This window comes from Mytilus galloprovincialis, chromosome 7 (assembly GCF_965363235.1).
Source record: "Mytilus galloprovincialis chromosome 7, xbMytGall1.hap1.1, whole genome shotgun sequence".
Taxonomy (NCBI): Eukaryota; Metazoa; Mollusca; class Bivalvia; order Mytilida; family Mytilidae; genus Mytilus; species Mytilus galloprovincialis.
The window spans coordinates 12,228,434-12,252,877 of NC_134844.1; the positions used below are offsets into that span (position 1 = coordinate 12,228,434).

Consider the following 24,444-nt stretch of genomic DNA (forward strand, 5'->3'; position numbering starts at 1 on the left):
TAACTCTAGAACAGTAAAAGTGACACTACCAAAACTCAAACTTGATCTGTGTTTTGTGGTAATAAGCATTGTGAATAAGTTTCATAACATTTGGTTGAGGCAACCTAAACTAGATTTGATTTGATTTTTGGTGTTTTAACGCCACTTTTAAGCACTGCTTTTGGGCCAATTTTTATTGGTGGAGGGAGCCGGAGTGCCAGGAGAAAACCACCGACCTGTGATAGGAAAACTGACAATGCTAGTCAATTTAGATTGGAGTCGAGTGCACCCGCACAAGCGGGGTTCGAACTCACAACCTCAGTGTTGACTGGCTAGTGATTACAGTAGTAACTACTTAGACCACTCGGCCACTGAGGCCCCTCCTAAACTAGAGAACGGGAATGAAAAATTCAGCAATTTTTCCATTTGAAAACAGGACCAAAAATAAAGAATCTGAATATACGGTTAGATTTAGCATATCAGAGAACCCCAAATAATTCATTTTTTGATGAAATCAAACAACGTTTAATTTTGGACCCTTTTGGCCCCGAATTGATAAGGACCAAAACTCCCAAAATCAATTCAAATCTTCCTTTTGTGGTCATAAACCTTGTGTTAAAATTTCATAGATTTCCATTTAATTATACTAAAGTTATTGAGCAAAAAACAAGAAAAATGCTTATTTTGGCCTCTAATTCCTAAACTGTAGGGACTAAAACTCTCAAAATCAATCTCGACCTTCCTTTTGTGGTCAAAAACGCTGAGGCCAACATGATACCTATATACAACCAAAAAATTCACAATTTTTGCAGTTGTATGAAAACTGCAAAAATTCCGTGGCAGCAGCCCAACAATGGGTTATTAAAAATTGTCTGAAAATTTCAGGGCTGATAAATCTTGACGAATTGAACAATTTTACGCCATGTCAGATTTGCTAAGTAAAAGCTTTAGTTTTTGAGAAATATGCCAGAATAGGCATTTGACACCTTTTATAAACTAGATACCTTAAGAAACATTTATATAAAGATTGAAGATATATTGGCCTAGTAGTTTCAGAGGATAAGATTTTTGAAATATGAATCTAGACAGAAGACCACAGACGCCAAGTGATGGCATAAGCTCACATGGGGCCAAAAGCTGGTGAGCTATAAAAATGGCAGCAACTAAATTTTCCAAAAGCAGTACTTATAATGTGGCATTTAAACACCAAAAAACAAATTTTTTGTTCTTTGTTAATGTTTTTAAAACAATCAACTTTACATTGGAGGATCCAGAGGGGGGTTTCGGGGGTTGAAACCCCCCTTTTTTTGGCAGATCAATGCATTTGAATGGGGACAAATAGTTGGAACACCCCCTTTGTCCTGGGTTGGGAACCCCCATTTTTAAATTGGCTGGATCCGCCCCTGACTTTATATCTTTCTGAAGATAACATTTAACATGTAGAAGTGAAAACAACAACTTGAATAATTAACTTACACATCACTCTTGGAAGTATATTTTCTGTCAAATAATGCCTCTGGAGCCATCCATTTCACAGGTAGTCGACCCTGCAATATAAACATTATCCATTAATACTTATTGCATGATGGCTGCTTAAAATCCAATGGCCAAAGTATATATGCATGTTTAGGTTTTATATACCTATATGGAGTTATTTTCTTTCAGAACGACAGGTCATTCTTTTTCAGAATCAACCCTGACGATACCATGTTTCAATGAAATATGCTCAAAGGCATAAAATAATAACCTGTGTGAGGTCATTATTTTCCTCGATAAAAATGCAATCTATAATTTACTTCAAAATTATATTTTACTTCAAAATTATATTCGTCTGATAGTTTTTTGTTGCTGATTTGGAAATTTATATTTTAAAGTTCAATTGATGATAGATGAAAAAGAAACCTTCATTGCCCGCATTTTAATTTTAGAAACAAATAACGTGAAGCTTTGTTAATTTATCCCTACAATAAAGAAACATTATCATATACATGAGATGAATTTTAATACAGACTTTCATAAATAAAAAGAGGCTCTCAAGAGCTTGAATCGCTCACCTTAATTTTTTTGGTTAAATCTCTCATCAATGATTATTTTGGCTTTTCAATTTATTTAAATGTTCTTTGAATCGTCCTATTTTCTTCAAAAGCAAAAAAAAACAGGTGCTCCGCAGGGCGCAGCTTTATACGACCGCAGAGGTCGAACCCTGAACAGTTGGGGCAAGTATGGACAAAACATTCAAGCGTGATACAGCTCTGAATTTGGATTGTGATCAAAGTTTTGACATTACATGGTTTTTTTCACACAAAACAAATGTCAAGATTTTACAAATCAATTAAAGATTTCTTCTTCAAACTTTTTAAATCTAAAATTAAATAGTTGACACAGCATAGGTTTCTGACACAGAATGAATGTGGTCTAATGAACTTTTTTTTTTTTGCCTTTGAGCAATTCACTATGCTGTTGAATATTAATCCTCTCAAAAAAATGTTTGAAGAAATTTTCTTTTTATTTATGAAATCTGAAATGAGAAAAATTTACCCCCTCCTTTTTTTTCCCCATCCCTGTTTCCCTTTTTCCAAAACTGATATCAATTCATATTTCTAATGGAGTTTGCAACAATAACTACTCTTTTAAATACATCATAAAATATTAAAATGTAAAATAAAGTGCTTGTTATCACTGAATGGTAAAGATTGGTTGGTAGTAAAAGTGAATATACATTGTTTATTGTATAAAACAATAAAAAAAACTTCATCAGCAACATTTTATATTGGCAAATTTCCAATGAAGTTATTTACATAAAGTTATTGGCAAATAAAAATAGAAAATGACATCATAGTTATGTCTGGCAAATGTCCAACATACATTATCTAAAAACATTTTAGATAAGATAAGGAAAAAAAGCTTCATCAGCAACATTTTATATTGGCAAATTTCCAATTAAGTTATTTACATAAAGTTATTGGCAAATAAAAATAGAAAATGACATCATAGTCATGTCTGGCAAATTTCCAACATATATTATCAACTACTATTCTATACAAAGAAAGATAACTCCAATTGAAAATTAATTGCTATTGCACAATATTGTGCAATTAGATATTTCTTGCTATTGTGCAATACTGTGCAATTGAAAATTTCTTGCTATTGCACAATACTTGATATGGAATACTGATTTGGACCAACTTGAAAACTGGGCCCATAATCAAAAATCAAAGTACATATTTAGATAAAGCATATCAAATAAGCCCAAGAATTTAGTTTTTGTTAAAATCAAACTTAGTTTAATTTTGGACGCTTTGGACCTTAATGTAGACCAAATTGAAAACTGGACCAAAAATTAAGAATCTACATATACAGTTAGATTTGGCATATCAAAGAACCCATTTATTCAATTTTTGATGAAATCAAACAAAGTTTAATTTTGGACCCCCATTTGGACCAACTTGAAAACTAGGCCAATAATTAAAAATCTAAGTACATTTTTAAATTCAGCATATCAAAGAACCCCAAGGATTCAATTTTTGTTAAAATCAAACTAAGTTTAATTTTGGACCCTTTGGACCTTAATGTAGACCAATTTGAAAACGGGACCAAAAATTAAGAATCTACATACATAGTTAGATTCGGCATATCAAAGAACCCCAATTATTCAATTTTTGAAGAAATCACACAAAAAAAAAAGTTCAATTTTGGACCCTTTGGGCCCCTTATTCCTAAACTGTTAGGACCAAAACTCCCAAAATCAAACCCAACCTTCCTTTTATGGTCATAAACCTTGTGTTTAAATTTCATAGATTTCTATTTACTTATACCATGGAAGTATTATATTGACAGGAACTACTACGACCCGACTTCAAACGTTTCATCTGCGATGCCGCGCCGAATTTAATGACATGTTAATTAGCTTGAAACATGGCACGTTATTTACATAGCAGCATGTGGTGCCCTACAATATTGTCATTCTCGGTTGATTTCGGGATTACGGAAATAAACGAAGAAATCGAAAGTTGTGATAAATTCTTAGGAAACAGCAAAAGTTGTGATTGAAAGTTGTTTGTCTTACGTCCAGTGGCATGTATTTCATTCATATTCGGGACTGTACATATTGAAAATTGAGCCGATTTAATAAAGATTTAAAAAAAGACAATTTGATTATAGAGCAATTATAAGACTTACTCCAAATCCAGGGTTGGTATAACACCATGTTAAATAAGGCTTTACGTATATAATTATGAAATATCCTGACTGCCAAATATACATCACTGAATTCTGATTTCATGGACATGTATATGTTAAGTGCACTGTAAACCAGTTTCAGTTTACGTTTTTGATATAGACATTAAACCTTGTTTTTTAAGTGCATACATAAAGTATTAGATTTACAGTAGAAGTTGATAACTTTAAGATTTGTCCTTGTGAGAAAACAATACTCGGGTCATAAGACTTTTTTTAAATCTTGGCTAGTATATATATTGGCATAGTCATACATGTTCAAATGATAAAATACTGACCATGGCTTTATATGATCGGAAAAGTCTTTCAATTGCGGGTAGACATGAAGTTTTTATATTCACAATTAAAAAGATATTAACCAACATTATATAAATAGCTACACAACGAAGTGAGATCTCTGTTTTCTTCTGCTGTATTTTGTTGATGTTGGTACTTGTTCGATTATTTTCGTATTTTAAACTGGAAATTTCGACTTTCCAGGATTATCCAGTACCTTAACTATATAGATTACTCGAAACTTCACTGTTTTTTTTATTATCAAATATATTTATTTTTAACCGGCGGTAACCGGAACACACCTTAATTACGATTTAAACTTAACCCACAAACTAATGAAATATTGTCACTCACCACTTCAAAACGATGTAGTATTCAAAGTTCTCGTCCGATTTTCTTGTTTTGTACATCAGTCGATTTGTTTTGAAAAATTGAATAATTCTGAAAGACCACAGACGAGATTGAAATAAACAAAGGGGTTTTCCACCAGGTATTAGAGATAACCTTTCGCAATAAAAACCACGTGATGATAAGAAGTATGTCTGGTCAGTTTAGGACGGCGGCATCGCACATGGTCACAAAGGGCTATTAACGATAACATACTAATTAGTCAGTTTCCATATCTTTTCTACAGACCTCCCCGGGTTATAAATAAGTGCTAATAAATCGTTGTAGTTCCTGTCAATATAATACTTCCATGCTTATACTAAAGTTATGGTGCAAAAACCAAAAATAATGGCCACAGACCACAATTAATTCCTCTATCAGTTCTTTATAACCTTTTGCATCATTAAAAAAATTGCACCATGCACTTTTGTCCAATTTTTTGTGTGTGTAATGTATAGTCCTAGTCCAAATATATATCCAAAATTCAGAAAGATTGTAGCAATCACTTTTACAAATTTAGCCAATACACATCCATACCCCTATTGACAAGTCAAGAGATGTTCCGAAAACTGTAAATATTACCTTTTTGCACTTGGCCTAATCACTCATTCCAAATCAAAATAAGTTAAAATACAACATCCAAAAATTTATTTCATCTCTCTTCTTTCATTTCCACCAAAAAAAATCGAAGAAATGAGTGAGGAAGGGAAAGAAAAAAAATTAAAGAAAAATACACTCTAATTAAAAGGAACTATATTCGTGGACAACGAAAAGCGGGGTCATTAATTGTGGTCTTGGGCCTAATGCTTATTTGGGCCCCTTTTTGGCCCTTAATTCCTAAACTGTTGTGACCTCAACTCCAAAAATCAATCCCAACCTTCCTTTTGTGGTCATAAACCTTGTGTTAAAATTTCATTGATTTCTATTTACTTATACTTAAGTTATTGTGCGAAAACCAAGAATAATGCTTATTTGGGCCCTTTTTTGGCCCTTAATTCCTAAACTGTTGGAACCAAAACTCCCAAAATCAATCCCAACCTTCCTTTTGTGGTCATAAACCTTGTGTCAAAATTTCATAGATTTCTATTCACTTAAACTAAAGTTATAGTGTGAAAACCAAGAAAATGCTTATTTGGGCCCTTTTTGGCCCCTAATTCCTAAAATGTTGGGACCAAAACTCCCAAAATCAATCCCAACCTTCCTTTTGTGGTCATAAACCTTGTGTTAAAATTTCACTGATTTCTATTCACTGTTACTAAAGTTAGAGTGCGAAAACTAGAAGTATTCGGACGACGACGACGACGACGACGACGCAGACGACGACGCCAACGTGATAGCAATATACGACCAAAAAATTAAAATTTTTGCGGTCGTATAAAAATCATTTTCTCCTATGTTCTATTTTAGCCATAGGAGCTATGTTTCTTGACATACAAGGAAATAAAATATAAAATTTATACTAGATACTCTGAAACTCATTTAGCCTAAGTTTGGCTGAAATTGATACAGCAGTTTCAAAGGAGAAGATTTTTTAAAGTAAGTCAACATGATGAACAAATTGTGAAAAAAGTCTTTAAAGGGCAATAACTCCTTAAGGGGTCAATTGACAATTTTGGTCAAATTGACTTATTTGTAGATCTTACTTTGCTTAACATTTTTGCTATTAACAGTTTATCTGTATCTATAATAATATTCAAGATAATAACCAAAAACTGCAAAATTTCTTTAAAATCATCAATTCAGGGGCATTATACCTGAAAAACCAGTTACCCAATTCGGCTAGAAATTTCAGGACAGGTAGACCTTGACCTAATAAATACTTTAACTTCTTGTCTTATTTGCTCTAAATGCTGGAGTTTTTGAGATACGAGCCAAAAACTGCATTTTACCCTGTGTTCTATTTTTAGCCATGACGGCCATGTTTTTTGACGAAATAGAAAATAAAACACAAACTTAATTTTATACACCCTACTGATTATTCAGTTGAAGTTTGGTTGAATTTGGTGGAGTAGTTTTAGAGGAGAAGATTTTTTAAAGTTAGCAAATATGATGAACAAATTATGAAAATTTGTCATTAAAGGAGTCAATTGACAATTTTGGTCATATTAACTTATTTGTAGATCTTACTTTGCTGATCATTTTTGCTGTTTACAGTTTGTCTTTATCTATAATAATATTCAAGATAATGACCAAAAATTGCAAAATTTCCTTAAAATTACCAATTACAGACCTTCTAAAATTCAAACTGACCATTATTCCGTGCGTTCATCGTGTATCGTGCGTGTTGCGTGCGTGCATCGTGCGTGTATCGTGCGTGTACCAATCGTGCATTCATCATTCATCATTCCGTGTATTTTCCGTGTAACGTGCGTGCATCGTGTATTCTTAATCGTGTATCGTGCGTGTATCGTGCGTGTATCGTGCGCTCATCAATCATTCATTCTTAACCGTGTATCGTGCGTGTATCGTGCGTGTATCAATCATTCATTCTTAACCGTGTATCGTGCGTTCGTCAATCGTGTATAATTGTGTATATCAGATAACGTGCATTTGTCAAACGTTCATCTCTAATTGTGTAACGTTCATACATTGCGGTTTTTATATGATAGTCGGTTATGGTACCAGTCTTGTATTACAATTTTTTTCTGTTTGATTATAGGTTTATGCTGAATTGAAACATATATATAGATTTTAAAAAAAATCTTGCGTCTTATTGGGGATATCAATCCAGGAAAGTGGAAGGATATCATGTTTACTGGAAGTGGTGCGGCCCAGTAAAAACAGCAAACAGAAAGTGAAAAAAAAATGTTTTGACTTCAGGGTTACGTAACTTTTTATTCTTCGTGGCAAGACCCACTTTTTTTTCGATTAAATCACAATTTCACATAAGTACATACAAGATATGAACATGAAAAAAAATTTCTATGTAGCATTTTAAATTTTTTTTATTTTCAAAGATCAGCTGTTTAGCATGTAAGCCTATGGAGCAGTCAATTACAAGACTACAACCTTATAGAGCTCACCAAAGCTTATATTTTTTCTCACGGTTAAAGTATATGTATATATATATATATATATATATGTATGTTCCGACTTTAGATAAAATTTACAGTCATACTTACTTTCTTGTGAACACTTAATTAACTTCACCGTACATAACATTCATACAGATTCATGACTTTTTGTGTAAATATTTTATCATCTGTAAATATTTCGTGGTTATTCAGTGAATCTTGACTGGGACTGACACATTTTGATATAATGATACATGTTGTACGTACAAACAATAACATGATATTGACATTTCTACGACAGAAGAGTTAAAATTGGAACTTCTATTCAGCTGAGTAAAAGTGGACTAAAAAATATACTGTTGGCCAACTGTTATTTACGGAAGCGTTTAAGCGCCACACATTTTTTTTTTTTATTTTCTTCCTATGTTTGCGTTAAACGCAAACCTTTGCGTTTAACGCAAACCTTTTGCGTTTAACGCAAACCTTTGCGATATAACGCAAACCTTTGCGTTATAACGCAAATATCTTTATTTCAATTATTCATTAAGTTTTGTATATATGTCCGTCTGTCATTCATTTCGGATGTGATTTACTAGTAGATAAAAAAAAAGAAACATACATACAAGGCCAAATCATTATAATAAATATGCATAGGAATAATGGAATAATTGAAGTGCAATTATACATTAATTAAGACTGATTTGTGCATCAGAAGTATATAATTTAACAAGAAAATAGATAAAGTTTAGGGTATAGTCATATTAAAATTGAAAGATCAAAAATAATGTCATACAATTGTGAAACCTCCAAGTCAAATAGACATGTTTAATGATCTTTCTGTTTTAAAATGAATTATTAATAAGGAAACAATTTTTTTAAATCTCAGAATTTGATCAAGATTCTTTGATAGAAAGTCATTGAATTTTCATTTCAATATAATGAAGTATTTTTAAGATGCTTGGGTAGCAATTTGAATAGAGAGAACATAATTTTATTAATAAAACAGCTTCATTCTATACATTTATTGCCAAAGGGTTGCTTGTTTGAATGTAACTTACTTTACACAGTTCTCAAACGAGAGCTTACTTTGGAAGTATATTTATATTTGGTTATAGCTATATTAGCAGGGTTGATTTTTTTCTTAGGTATAACCTCAATTTACTCAATTTTCTTTGTAATATATATACTAGTAGTAACTTGGATATCGTTTTTGGGGTCCTTTATAGTTTGTTGTTTAGCGTGAGCCAATGCTCCGTGTTGAAGACCGTAATTCGGCCTATGATGGTTTACTTTTACGAATAGTGACTTAGATGGAGAGTTTTCTTATTGTCACACATACCACATCTTCTTATATTATTCTGCTCATTATTAGTCATTGATATGATCTAATTATTCAAGCAGTTTACTTTGCAATTACTACAAAGGTGATAAATTTTATTATATACAGCCTCCTCCATTAATAACTACTGTTTCCTTTGAATCTTGAATAAGAAATAAGATAAAACAAATGTTTGCGTTAAACGCAAAGGTTTGCGTTTAACGCAAACATAGGAAGAAAAAGAAAAAAAAATGTGTGGCGCTAATACGCTTCCGTAGTTATTTGTTAAAAATATTATGTCAATTAAAAACAAATGTGCTTTTGCAAAATTTAAATGTGGGGTAGCTCCACTAAAAAAAATAGAAACTGGAAAGTATGAAAGAAAAGAAGTCCACGAGATGACATGTGTTGTAGCTCTACTATTGAAGATGAACTTCATGTCATTCTATGTAGTTTTAAGACAAATATTATACATTTTAATGAGCATTTTAACCTATAATTATCAGATAGCGAAAATTTTATATTTTTATTTAATAACGGCAATGTTGCTGCTATAGTCGCCAAAAACACCAACAATATTTTATCGAAAAGAAACTATACAAATCCTTGGTTTTAAATCCTAGGTTAGATGATAATTCTTCGCTTATTTGGCAAATTCATATGCTACTAAGATATTTTCAAATATTTAAGTTTTGATAAATACCATTATAAATATCATTTTTGTCTTAGTTTCTGATGGTCACATGCACGTTATGTTATTCCGTTGAGAAAATACAATATACAAGATTGTCGGGTAAATGTGGATTGCGGATTAAAATGTTAAATGTCAAACTTGAATTAACAAATTAAACTGAGGCGAATTAACATGAATATGTATATTCTCTTCAACAGTGTTTGAATTCTCTGTTCTGAATTTCATTTAAACAAAGCTAAAATGTTTTGTGGAAAATTGAATAAAAATAAACATTATATGTATTTGAAGGCATTATTTTAATAAAACAAATATAAGATCACGCAAATATATCATGTATTATTTTAAATTAAGGACTTTTAAAACTTGACATTGGATTTACAAGTTTAAGATATAATCTTGTTTTTTTTTGTTTTTTTTTGTTTTTTTTTTTTTTTATAAAATCGTTAAATATATGGTATTATCATAACAAGTCTTTATTTGAATGGAATAAACATGGAACACTTTCACGGATTAATTTTTCATTGTGTTCATGGTTGCCTATCAATGACACCGTTTTTAATGTATGCCTAAAAGATTATCATCCGGAAAAATAATTCACAATAGTACGTTGTTACTGACTAGGTTGGTCCCCTCCGTAAAACATTCAGTATGCCTTCGGAATATACAAATATTAAGGTATGGTCAAGAATTTCAATAACGGCCGGGAAACAGACTATAGTTGTTAACCTTCTATGATTATCAAAGAATGACGGATGTTTTTTTTTCGGTACGTCTAAACACTGCTAAGGAGTCCTTAGTGCACGAAGGCTTTGACTATACAATGCCACTAAGGACTAGAAGGTTTGCTGTTTATGTATTATTTTTATATATCATGTTAGAGATTGATATTTAATGCATAAATTTCAAATTTTACAGAAAAATAATCATAAATAAACGAGATATTCAACATTATTTAGACACGTGCCGGTTTTTCTTTGATATGCCGAAAATCAATGTTCAAACCGTTTGACACGTGCCAAATAACATATATATATATAGCAACTGATTAAACAATGACGATCTTTTTTATTTTAAGTGATTTAAAACAATTGTATCGAAAAGATTTATGCTTCAAATATTTAATTAATGTGTTGTTCTTATTTAAAATGATGAAAAGGACAAATAATTTTGCTGTTGTTTCATTTCGTTTGCAACAAAATTGTTTGCCATAGGAGCACGACTTTGATGTGCGCCAACTTATAAATAAGAGTGTGGTCAGCTTGTTAAAATGTTTATGTAAGATATACAGAGACAAAAGGAATCTATATATTTATAAGTGTTTTGTTTTTATTTTAATTCCGACAAAGATGCGTGTAAATACAAATGGTTTCACTAAAAATATGAGTAAATTCCGAAAACCATCATAAGAAACAACAAAGAAGTTTCATGAAATGGATAAGCGGTTCTCAAGTTACAGTGCGACATGCGGACGGACGGACGCCGGACATTTGTATACCATAAAACGTCCCGTCAAAATGTTGACGGGCGTATAAAAAAGCGTAGTGCGCCCGTATGTCAGAAAGAAATCTGATTTGTATGTTTTTTGTCGAGTCTTCGACTTTAGTCGAAAAATCGAGACTTAGCGATCCTACATTCCGTCGGCGTCTCTGAAATTTAATGACTGTTTCTTAAACTATCCTGGATTTCTATTAAACTTGGACAGAAGCTTGTTAATAATCATAAGATAGTATCAAGAAGTTTTAAAACACTTATTAGATTGATAAACTGTCCTGGGTTTTTATCAAACTTGGACAGAAGCTTTTTTCAATCAAAAGATAGTATCAACAGGAATATTTTATTGATTTATTTCCTCATTTTTTTTTAACAAATTGTCTGTTTAACATATTGTATGAGATAATTTATGAAATAATTACTGTGGTGTGTTCATTACTCACTGTTGAAGGCCGTGGGGTGACTTATGGTGAAAACTTCTGTGTCATTTTATTTCTTGCGATGAGTTGTCTCATCCCCAATCATACCACATCTTTTTCTTGTTATCAAAACTTCAACACGTATTTTCAAAAACTTTAAGAACGATTGTACGAATATGTATTGAAACCTCGTAACCAGCTTCAACATGTTCATGTGTGGACAAGTATCATTTAAATATATAAATATTTAAAACACGTATTCAAAATGGCGATTAACTGGAAACAACAAAGTATTAATACCAGAATTTGTGAAAACGCTCCACGAACAACTCAAACGACGACTTTGACGCAATGGAGTGTGATGGTTTATAAAACGCGGGATATCTTAATTAAAGTCTACATATGTGCAATTATTATGAGCAGTATATTTGTTTCAATGTCAGTATATAAAGCATTTGTTTTTTAGGAATGCACCTTTTCATTTAAGATATATTTCCGTGAAGTAACCTCGAAAGATTAGTCACATCACTAAAAACAATAAGGGAAATGAAACTTCTTCTCGCATGTTGCACTTTGGGTAATAGTTCTCTTCGACAAAATACTGCCTTGAACTCAATTTTGGTATAAATATAAAGAAGCCAAAATTTGGTTCTGAAATGTATATTTTTGTAAACTCTAAAAGCTAGGTAGCATATCCCTTCATTGATATAGCCTCTTAAATTCGACAATGTTTAGAGACAGTGCTAGGGCTGTTAGCAAGTCAAGGTCGCTAAACTTTCATTACCCGTTTAGAGATTTTCTGAAAATACAATGGCTTTTGCCTTATTCGAAACAAAAACATTAGCAAATATAACTGCTGGCCTTCGGCTGTCAATTGTTCTTTTCGGGTTGTTGTCTCTTTGACACATTCCCGATTTTCATTCTTAGTTTTAAAATAACTAAAAATACTATTTACAATTGTCAGTTCAAAATACATATAAGAAGTCAGTGCGTTGATACATGTTATATTCTACTGAATTTACTATATCCGTTATTATTACGTAATATATATAATATATAAGTCCTGTGTCCAGGTGGAAATAACGGGCCGTAATAAAGGGCAGAATCAATTTGCGCCAATTGCAGTTTTGAAAAGGTATTAATTGCGCCACTGTCTTTTATTTTGATGGTATTAATTGCGCCAATAAATGAAATGAAATTGCGCCAGATTTACCTGTAAATATTTTTTACCTATATCATACATGTACATGTTTTACCAATATCATACATGTATTATAATTAACCTTTCCACTTTAAAAGATTTAACTGAAAACTTATCAAATTTAAGAAAACTCACCAAAAAATAAATTGTTTAGTAAAAGAATATTTTTTCACGAGTCAAGATGTCTAATATACCATTCAAAAACTAGAGTCTGATAGAGGAAAACCGGTCATCATTGTTGAAGAACACAAATTCCGTCAGGCATTTGTAAAGAACTAATGAGTAGAGAAGTAAGCAGAAAGGAATATGTGTCTTTTCTCAACTACAAAAACCAGCCTTTAATTCAATGATGAACAGAGACATTTTATATTGTTTTAACTGTATATATATACGAGTGAACGTTTTAATTCAGCATACATTTCGTTATTAAAATGACTTTAACTCCGCCAGTCGGTAAACTGCCGGACCCAAGCCCAAAAATAGGAGGATGGAAGTCAATCATTTAGTTGTTATATATAAATAAAAATAAATAAAATTGGCGCAATTAGATGATTATTTCATTGGCGCAAATGATACCTATAATTTTGAAAATTATGTGGCGCAAAAGAAGTATTGGCGCAATTAAGTTGTGGCGCAAATGAGTTACTTTTTGGCGCAAAAAGATATCGCCCGTAATAACAATATGTGATTTGTATGTCAGGTGAAAGTGACAACGGGTGGTATGTATACTAAAATGTTTATCGTCTTCCATTATACATGAGGGTGTGAATGGGGGTTTATAGAAGGAAATTATAGACAAAAAAATAAAGAATACAAAAAAATAACCAGACAAATAGAAAAGAAAATGATGAGGTACTAGAATATATGGAATAAAGAATGATCGGCAAAAGGTAAAACGAATTATAAAACAAATTGCCTAAAAATACAGAAATACTGAATCCCCATTCAGACCCTCATGATCTGACATTTAAAGCTTTAGGACATTTATGGGCATGCGATACAGTTTTAGACCGACAGTGATTTTTTTAGAAAATCAATTTGTACATGTGTATATGTGCTAAAAATTATATCTTCATGTGCTAAATTTAAAAGACAAATGGGTTTGAATTATTCGACATTTCCTTAATATTTCGGTTTGTTGGACATTTCTGTCCTTTGAGCTGTTTGTTTTTCAGGAAGGAAAATAATGTTTGCATCGAGAAAAATAGCCCCTCCCCTATAAATGATCATTAATTTACCTAAGTGGGAGCTTAAATTTTGGAATCAATCGCGAGGCCTGACTGATTACGAACAGCAAACAGTGGATACACCAATTCATTGATATGTATGAAAGACAACGACGGACACAAAATGATTGCACTGAATAATTTCAACTACCATTGAGATAGATTTTTCAAATCTCCTTATCAAATTAGACAAGCATTTCAAAAAACCCTTGGGATATCTATTACCGTTAGGTTTCAAATTGGAATTAAAAATTGCATTTTCCCAAAGAGTTTTAGGTAAAACCCCCTGAATCTCACCTCCTAGAAATTTGAAGTGTCAGCTAAGATGTTTGAAAATATGTATGAATTTTCTTACATACTTGAAATTGGAAAGGAATATAAACACATTCAGTATGTTTACTGTACAAACAAACAACAGACACCAATTGTGTCTTATATTGTTGAAGTCATTTTTACTGAGAGCAAAATTTGATTAATTGATTATTCAGTGGTTGTTTAAACGTCCAGTGGCAAACATTTCATGCATATTCAGGACGAAAAGTCGTTTCAGAAGTATATAATGAAGTATTTGGTATTACAAATGTTAATTTCTAATTATTTAGTAAATGTCATTTTCTTAGGTAGTTCTAATTAATTTGTACGAATCAAATTTTTCTGACAAAATAATATCTTTTGCTCTCAATTAAAACATACGATTCTGATAACAATGGATAATATAAGGAACTTTGTAACTTAAAAAAAGAAATCATGATTGTTTAATCAGGTGTTATGTCAGTTCGCTTGTGTCAGTCGGATCACTGATTTTCGGCAATATCAAGGCAAAAATCGACACGTTCTAAAGATTGTTTAACTACTCATTTGTTGGTGAAATTATAACCTAATATGTCCTGTTGATAAGTATATATGTACAGAACTACAAAAATTTGCAGTGAATGTTAACATAAAAGAATCAAATAATTTAAGCTATGCTTGTAGTGAAAACGAAAACAGCTTACAATATTTTTTAGATATATATATACATATAAAGGGAGCGTCTAAACACCTCCTAGGCCGCCTTGGTGCACTAAGCTGATGAAACTGCACTAAGCCCATGATTGGATGATGCTATGATTGAAATAAACATACCATCGGACGTAGTTTTTCATGAAGATAATGTATCTGAAATTTTTAGTCATTAAAAATTGTAGTTAAGTCGTAATTTGATTTTTTTCTGTCATCAAAGTGTTTTCCGACGGCACGTGCCAGCTGAGCGTGCCAGTAATTAACCAGGTAATAAAATCACTGATCCATGAAGAAATAAAGAAACATAACAATTACACAGCATATATATAATTACACCTTCTTGTTTGTCGTGTTTTATATTTTGCTTATGCGTGTATTTTGTTTTTGTAGGATTTAAAACAAAACTTTGAATTTCTTTCTTTTTTGTGTGTATTTTTTATAGGTTATTTTGAATTTATGATACTTTTATTTGTTTTTAATCAATACTTCATTGTTATTCGAAAGTGCACAATAAACGACTATTATCATAAATTCATTAAATAAGAGGCTTCCCAGTGCAGAAATAATCAAATCAAATCAAATCAAATTAAATAATTTTATTGCCATATAAATCTGTGAGATGTGGGGTTTAGTATTATTTTAAGTTTAAGTATGTCATCTTTAGCAGTATCTTTCCACACTGAATTGATTTCTATGAAGTCAAAATATTTGTTTCTATAAAATTTATATTTAGGGTAGTTGAGAAAGAAGTGTTTTATGTCCTCTATCTCATTACAAAATTTGCAATATCTCTGATCATTTACTGATCATTGACCTTAATATACATATACAAAAAGTATCTAGAGCATTTTATGACAATATCTCTCTAAAAAGGGTTAGCTTCAGATTCAATATTTTATTAAAGTCTGTACACTTGTAATATAATCATTATAATATAAACATTGAATAAAACAGCAATTTTGTATATTAAAATACAAGTGCCATCCTATAAAGAGTTATGAGAGACTGTAGAAATTAATCTAAATTATCACCATATAATTATCATTTAAGGTTGTATTGCGCGACCTTTATTTGCTTTTATTTTCGTCATTCCATCTCTGGACATTGGTGGATAGTTGTCTTATTGGCAATCATAACTATCTATTTATATGAAATATAAATTTAATAATTACCTCTTGCAGAATTTCAAGCGGTCTGTCATACTTGTTCAAAATGGTTTGCAGTGAACCCCAAGGACGCCACATTTTAACTCTTATATTTGAAATAAGTTTGTCTATTTTTTTTGTGTCTATTCGTGCAAATATTGAAACACTAAATGGGGAAGAATAAAAGAAAGAAATAGAGCACAATATACTCCGCTTGTTTTTACTATATTTACGCAAATCTTTTATTTCGAAAAGCGCAAACAAACACTTTTTCCAAAAATAAATAACTTAAAAAGCATCACAGACCTTTTATCATTACTAATTTATTAGGAACAAAGAACATTATTTACTAGTTAAAAGATAATCCCTCAGAATTGATGGGATCAATTAACAAGGTGATCAGACATGCATTACATAAGTAGAGCGCGTGTCGCGTTAAAAATGTTAATTACTGTTAAATCTCTTTATATCATCGAACCAACTTTTAACATATGTTTTTAATATAATGATTTATCTTAATTAATGGTCTTGGTGCATATTTAACCTTTGCTTCATATCCTTAGTGCAGTATTTATAAATTCGTCAAGCTTCATTGGATTCAATCAACAGTATGACAACTGGACACATTACACAAAATCGGCGCGTGCCATATAAAATGTTAATAACTCTTATATTTCTGAAATGTTTACACCAAAATTTAAATATATGCTCTTTATTCAAATCTGTAACGTACTGAATGACCTTGGTGCTTATTTGACTGGTCCATCATGGGCTTAGTGCACTTCCTGGAGCTTAGTGCACCAAGGCGGCCTAGGTGGTGTTTAGACGTACCGCATATATAATCGTTTATAAAATGTATCCGTCAAAGTGAAAAAATATATAACATGTAAAAATACATAGATCATTCATTAATTTATTGCAATCAATTAGGGAGCTACCATTTGATTTTTATGGGGGGGCTAGGATGAAATTTGAAAAAAATAGGCAGGACAGGAGTTTTGATTAAAAAAAAAGGCAGGATGAGCAACTTGGTAAAAAAAAAGGCAGGATGAGAATTTTTGTAAAAAAAAGTCAGGATAAACTAGTAAAAAAAAAAGGCAGGACCGAATAGAGTAAAAAATAAAAAGGCAGGACAGAGATTACAACTAAAAAAAAAAAGCAAGACAAATTTTTTCATCCTAGCCCCCCCCCCCCCCCATAAAAATCAAATGGTAGCTCCCTTATATCAAACATGTTAGTTAAACTAATTTCTAGAACCAGTCACTCTCTGTAGATAAAATGCGTCGGACATTGTATGCATAAAAATAAAATCTCGATTTTTAACTGTATGAAATAAAATTAGTAAGAGTTTCGCGGAACACAATGTCTCGCCTTCGTTTGCCGTAAACTTGAACTCTCAGGGTGAGGCTGAACAAAATCAAGACATGATTGTTATGAGCTTCTGTCCAAGTTCACAAATATTTCCGGTGCCTATAATATAGCCGACTTTAATTAAGTTATTTGAATCTGAGCTGGCAAAATAGCATATTATCTATTATGGTGGTATCGGCAAAACAGCTACAAGTATTGCCTTTAATGAAAATGCATATCAATTTTAAATACTATTCTAAATAAAATAGCTTTGAGAATCGTGTAAAAAGCGTTCGTTGTTCAGTCGTCAATGAATCATTCAACGTGCGTGTATCGTGCGTGCGTGTATCGTGTATTTATCATTCATCGTGCATCGTGCGTGTATCGTGCGTTCATCATTCATCATTCATTTTGCGTTAATCCTCCGTGTAACGCTCATCGCTCATCGTGCGTGTATCGTGTATCGTGCGTGTACCGTGCGTGTATCGTGCATTCACCGTGCGTGTATCGTGCGTGCGTGTATCGTGCGTGTGGTCAGTTTGAATTTTAGAAGGTCTGTAAGTGGCAGCAACCCAACAATGGGTTGTTTGATTCATCTGAAAATTTCAGGGCTGATAGATGTTGACCTAATGAACATTTTTACCCCCATGTCAGATTTGCTCTAAATGCTTTCGTTTTTGAGATATAAGCCAAAAACTGCATTTGACCCCTATGTTCTATTTTTAGCAATGGCAACCATGTTTGTTGATAGATCAAAACTTCGGATACAATTTATAAACTAGATACCCTAAGGAACATTCAGTTAAAGTTTGGAAGTATTTGGCTTAGTAGTTTCAGAGGAGAAGATTCTTGAAATAGTTTACGACGACAGACGATGGATGACGACGGACGCCAAGTGATGGCATAAGCTCACATGGCCCTTTAGGCCAGGTGAGCTAAAAAGCCAGATTTAACATAATTTCGTGTGTTAGATTTTGAAAATCTTATTGAGTCACACTGAATAGGTTGGTTGATTGTTGGTTGCTTGCTGAACGTCCAGTGGCAAATATTTCATGCATGTTCAGGACGATAAACGCTGAATAGGAAATCAAACTGTGACCTACATGTATTTATATTCGTCTTTGTGTCAGTTCTTAACTGTTTTAAATTTATGTATTCTTTTACTCTATCAAATGATCAACTAATAAGATAATCTTATATTCTATTGAATAACATAAATGTAACTCAGAAAAGGGTCGGGTGCGCAGGGTATACAATTATATCCTGATTATCTGTTAATAAAATGTATTGCTATTCAAAAGACAATCTTTCTGAATTTTTCATTCGATTCAATTAAAATTGTTAAAAAAATAACCACTTTTCCGCGATAGAAATGACATTACAAATAGAAAAAAAAAACATACCCCTCCCCCTTTTCCATAAACTAAGTGGTACAATAAATTACTTACAGTGTGTCTTGTATTTGTCATACACCGTTATCGGATGGTAACAATACATTTGTGTCTTACTTCATGCAGTTACAGTAATATTCTTATTGTGTATGGATAATATTTTTTAAAAGGTTTATATCTAGATTAATTAGTGAGTTTTATTTCACATTCTAACTGAGTCGTAGGGTGTATTAAAACCTGAACGCATTAGAAAGGAATATCCCACTTTAGTGTTGTCGGTAAAATAGGATACTAAATTTTGCAAATCTTTATAAAAACTAATTTTTTTTTGACGGTATATAAGTCAGATAATGCATATTTTAAGGTTTTTCTTGTCGTAGAACACCTCTCGGGTTGTCAGGATTGCTCAGAGAAAGACCTCCCTACGGTCGGTCTTTCATTTGATCAATCCTGACACCCCTCAGGGTGTTCTAGGACAAGAAAAACCTTAAAATAAGCATTATCTATAACATAATGTTAACAATATGAATTTATAATACTTTGTGTTGAATTCTTAACTGAACTGAAATCTTATTTTTATACCTTACATTATATAGTAATTAGTTGATTGGCTAATACCGAATCATGTGTCATAGTTTAATTTCAATGTATTTTCTAACAAAAAATATGTCCAGAGTACACAGATGCCCCACTTGCACTATCATTTTCTATGTTCAATGGACCATGAAATTGGGTAAAAATCTAATTTGGCATTAAAATTAGAAAGATCATACCATAGGGAAAGTGTGTTTTAAGTTTCAAGTTGATTGGACTTCAAAATCTTAAACCTGGAGCAGAACAGATGGAAGAACAGACAGACAGATGCCCAGACTGGAAAACTGGGGCATAAAGTATGTTCCCTTGAATTTGACAGTTGCAGGTAATTAATCCTATATTTTATTACAGTACATTAAACATTTATGGGTGGTTAACATTTTTCTTTGGTATTTCAAAAAACCATTACTTTTTATTTTGGGTTTCAGTAGAATTTTTTGGAAACTTGAGGTTACTAAAGCGTATAACACATATTAAATTAAAGAACCTTAGTGAGCACGCTCACATACCCCACTTCCCCACATTGTCATTGGAGAAATTAAATAAGTATAAGAAAAAAAAATTGTATAAGAAAAAATATTGAATAATAATTTCCTGTCAATATACACATCTACATAGTATGTCCTTATTATCTATAAAATTTCATGAAATTCTGTTGTGTGTTTTCAGAGGAGTTGAGATGACAAACTGTTGCAGACGTACATTGAAGCAAATAAGTTCAAAGGGGCATAACTCCTAGAAAAAATATTGAATCGTAATTTCCTGTTGATATGCACATCTACGTAGTATGTCCTTATTATCTACAAAGTTTCATGAAATTCTTTCGTGTGGTTTGAGAGGAGTTGAGATGACAAACTGTTGAAGTAGTACATTGAAGCAAATAAGTTCAAAGGGGCGTAATTCCTAGAAAAAAATTTGAATCGCAATTTCCCGTCGATATGCACAACTACATAGTATGTCCTTATTATCTGAAAAGGTTTCGTGAAATTCTGTTGTGTGGTTTGAGAGGAGTTGCGATGACAAACTGTTGCAGTAGTACATTAAAGTAAATAAGTTCAAAGGGGCGTAACTCCTAGAAAAAAAATTCAATCGTAATTTCCCGTCGATATGCACAACTACATAGTATGACCTTATTATCTGAAAAGGTTTCGTGAAATTCTGTTGTGTGATTTAAGAGGAGTTGCGATGACAAGAAACAGGACTGACGGACGGACTGACGGACGGACGGACTGACGGGTCAAAAACATTATACCCTGCGCAACTTTGTTGCGTGGGGTATAATAAGGGGGTATTTGATTGGTTAACTTCAAGTGATGGTTATTTTCTTATATGCAATGAAATGTCATGTCAAATTTTTTATGAAAAGTGCAAATTTAACAGACTGATTGGGGGAAATCAATGGTCGTATTACACCTTTAGTTTTTGTTCAAAAATTTCAGGGCAGATAGATCAAAGCCTGATGAACATTTCAACTCATTTCAGATTTACTGTAGATGTTTTAGTTCCAGAGATATAAGCCAAAAACTACATTTTACCCCTTTGTTCTATTTTTAGCCATGACAGCCATTTTTGATAGTCAGGGTCTTAAATTTAAGACACAATTTTCTGAACTATATATACCAATAGTGATTAAGTCCAAGTTTGGTAACATTTGGTTTATTAGTTTTAGAGAAAAAGATTTTTGTAAAAAGTAATGGACAATGACAACGACAGACAACTGACACAAAGTATTGAGAAAAGCTATCTTGACCCATAGGGCCAGGTGAGCTTTAAATGTCTTACATCTCCAGTCTTTCTGTAATAATCCACATTGGTAAGATTTCTGGTCAAACCAAAATCTGCTATTTTTAGTACATCTTCAGCAACTAACACATTTCTTGCAGCTAAATCTCTGTGAATACACTGTAATAGAAAAACAAAAACTATTAAATCATATTTAAACTTGACCTCTTTGTCCATACAAGAAGGAGTGCTCTAGTGTTACTTATCTATTCTCTATATGAGCAATCACAAAGAAATTATTTTTTACCACTACAAGCTGACAAAATATGCATTTTTCAGTTTAGCTGTTTACCAAGTATGAAGCTAACAAAAAAAATTCAGACTAGAGGCTCTTAAGAGCCTGTGTCACTCACCTTGGTCTATATTCATATTAAACAAAGGACATAGATGGATTCATGACAAAATTGTGTTTTGGTGATGGTGATGTGTTTGTAAATCTTACTTTACTGAACATTCTTGCTACTTACAATTTTCTATATAAACTTGGCCCATTTGTTAGAGAGGAAAATATTTTGTAAAATTAAACAAAATTTACCAAAGTTTAATGAAAATTGCTAAAAAAAATTGACTATAAAGGGCAATAACTCCTTAAGGGTTCAACTGACCATTTAAACAAAATTTCCTTTAAGATATTAGCTTTTGATCATAAACAAGCTTAAATATAGTCTCTGATGCATGATTTTTTTATTATTAATTGTTTTTGGCTTTTAACTAGCTGTCAGTACTCTCAAATCGTATTTTCTTGTTAATATAACCTGTTGATACTTTTCATAATGTTTTTTTGTTATTTTATATGGATCTTGTCTTGATTTGATTTTTTAAACCAGCTTTGATTATTTGGAATATCTACTAATTTTCACTTCTTTTTTTTTCTTCAAAAAAGTGATTATTTTCGAAGGGTTAAATATTTCGTGGTGGTGTCTTGCCATGGCTTTGTTTGGACTTGTTTGTTTGCTTTTTGGCCTTGAATGTTTGTCCCTAATATTTTATTAACTGTACATTTGCATTCAGGTATCGCAGTTCAAATTTATTCGTTCATAGTGTGCTAATTTATGTTTTTTGATTGAGTTATAAGCCATCCAATTGATATTTTATCGTGTGGTTTTCTATGTTGTGATGTTATGCTATTGTTTCAGAAAAAGGGAGAAGGTTTGGTACCATTAACACATTTAATCCCACTACAAATGTTTGCACCTGTCCTAAGTCAGGAATCTGATGTTGTCGTTTGTTTATGTGATTTATACATGTATCTCGTTTCTTGTTTTTTTTATATATATTAGACCGTTGGTTTTCCTGATTGAATGGTTTTACACTAGTAATTTTGAAGCCCTTTATAGCTTTTTGTTCGGTGTGAGCCAAGGCTCCGGGTTGAAAGCTGTACATTGACCTATAATGCATATGGTTTACTTTCATAAATTGTTATTTTGATGGAGAGTTGTCGCATTGGCACTCACACCACATCTTCCTATATCTATTTTGTGCAAATTAGAAATAGTATAAGAAAGTTATTAAAATTTCAAAAACTTAAACCACAGAGTGAATGTGTTGTTTTCTAGCGGAAGATCTAATATAAAAAAGAAGATGTTATATGATTGCCAATGAGACAACTATCCACAAAAGACCAAAATGACACAGACATTAACAACTATAGGTCATCGTACGGCCTTCAACAATGAGCAAAGCCCATACAGCATAGTCAGCTATATAAGGCCCCGATAAGACAATGTAAAACAATTCAAACGAGGAAAACTTACGGCCTTATCTATGTAAAAAAATGAACGAAAAACAAATACGTAACACATAAACAAACGACAACCACTGCATTACAGGCTCCTGACTTTGGACAGGCACATACATAAATAATGTGGCGGGGTTAAACATGTTAGCGGGATCCCAACCCTCCCCCTAATGTGGGACAGTGGTATAACAGTACAACATAAGAACGAACTATAAAAATCAGTTGAAAAAGGCTTAACTCATCAGATGGACAAAAAATACAAGTGGACGTGGCCGGGTAATAAGTCCATTTAAAAGTAAAATACAGAAAAACATGGATTTATTTTTTTACAAAATTTACTTCTGGCTACTGTTTTATGATCATAAACAAGCTAATGTCAAAGTTTGGTACAAACCCAGGATATTTTAAGAAAGTTATTGAAATTCTAAAAACTTTAACTACAGAGTGAATATAATGTTTCACTGAAGAAAATTTAAGTCCATTTATACGTAAAATATGGAAAAAATGGAACTTTATTTTTACAAAATTTACTTCTGGATACTATCTTCTGACCATAAACGAGCTTCTGTTCAAGTTTGGTACAAACCCAGTATAGTTTAAGAAAGTTGTAAAAATTTTAAAAAGTTAAACCACAGAGTGAATGTGTTGTTTTCTAGCGGAAGATCTAATATAAAAAAGAAGATGTTATATGATTGCCAATGAGACAACTATCCACAAAAGACCAAAATGACACAGACATTAACAACTATAGGTCATCGTACGGCCTTCAACAATGAGCAAAGCCCATACAGCATAGTCAGCTATATAAGGCCCCGATAAGACAATGTAAAACAATTCAAACGAGGAAAACTTACGGCCTTATCTATGTAAAAAAATGAACGAAAAACAAATACGTAACACATAAACAAACGACAACCACTGCATTACAGGCTCCTGACTTTGAACAGGCACATACATAAATAATGTGGCGGGGTTAAACATGTTAGCGGGATCCCAACCCTCCCCCTAATGTGGGACAGTGGTATAACAGTACAACATAAGAACGAACTATAAAAATCAGTTGAAAAAGGCTTAACTCATCAGATGGACAAAAAATACAAGTGGACGTGGCCGGGTAATAAGTCCATTTAAAAGTAAAATACAGAAAAACATGGATTTATTTTTTTACAAAATTTACTTCTGGCTACTGTTTTATGATCAT

At 32.1% G+C, this 24,444-nt stretch overlaps 1 protein-coding gene across 1 annotated transcript in view; it reads right to left on the reverse strand.

The window, feature by feature from the left end:
- The window catches only part of LOC143084128 (fibroblast growth factor receptor 2-like), an 81,817-nt gene that overhangs the window by 14,453 nt on the left and 42,920 nt on the right, over window positions 1–24,444 (reverse strand). The window contains exons 12-13 of the mRNA XM_076260536.1: window positions 21,506–21,625; window positions 1,456–1,526 (exon numbers count right to left, since the gene is read on the reverse strand). Coding sequence (XP_076116651.1) covers window positions 1,456–1,526; window positions 21,506–21,625 — 191 coding nt within the window. The remainder of the gene's footprint in view (window positions 1–1,455; window positions 1,527–21,505; window positions 21,626–24,444) is intronic.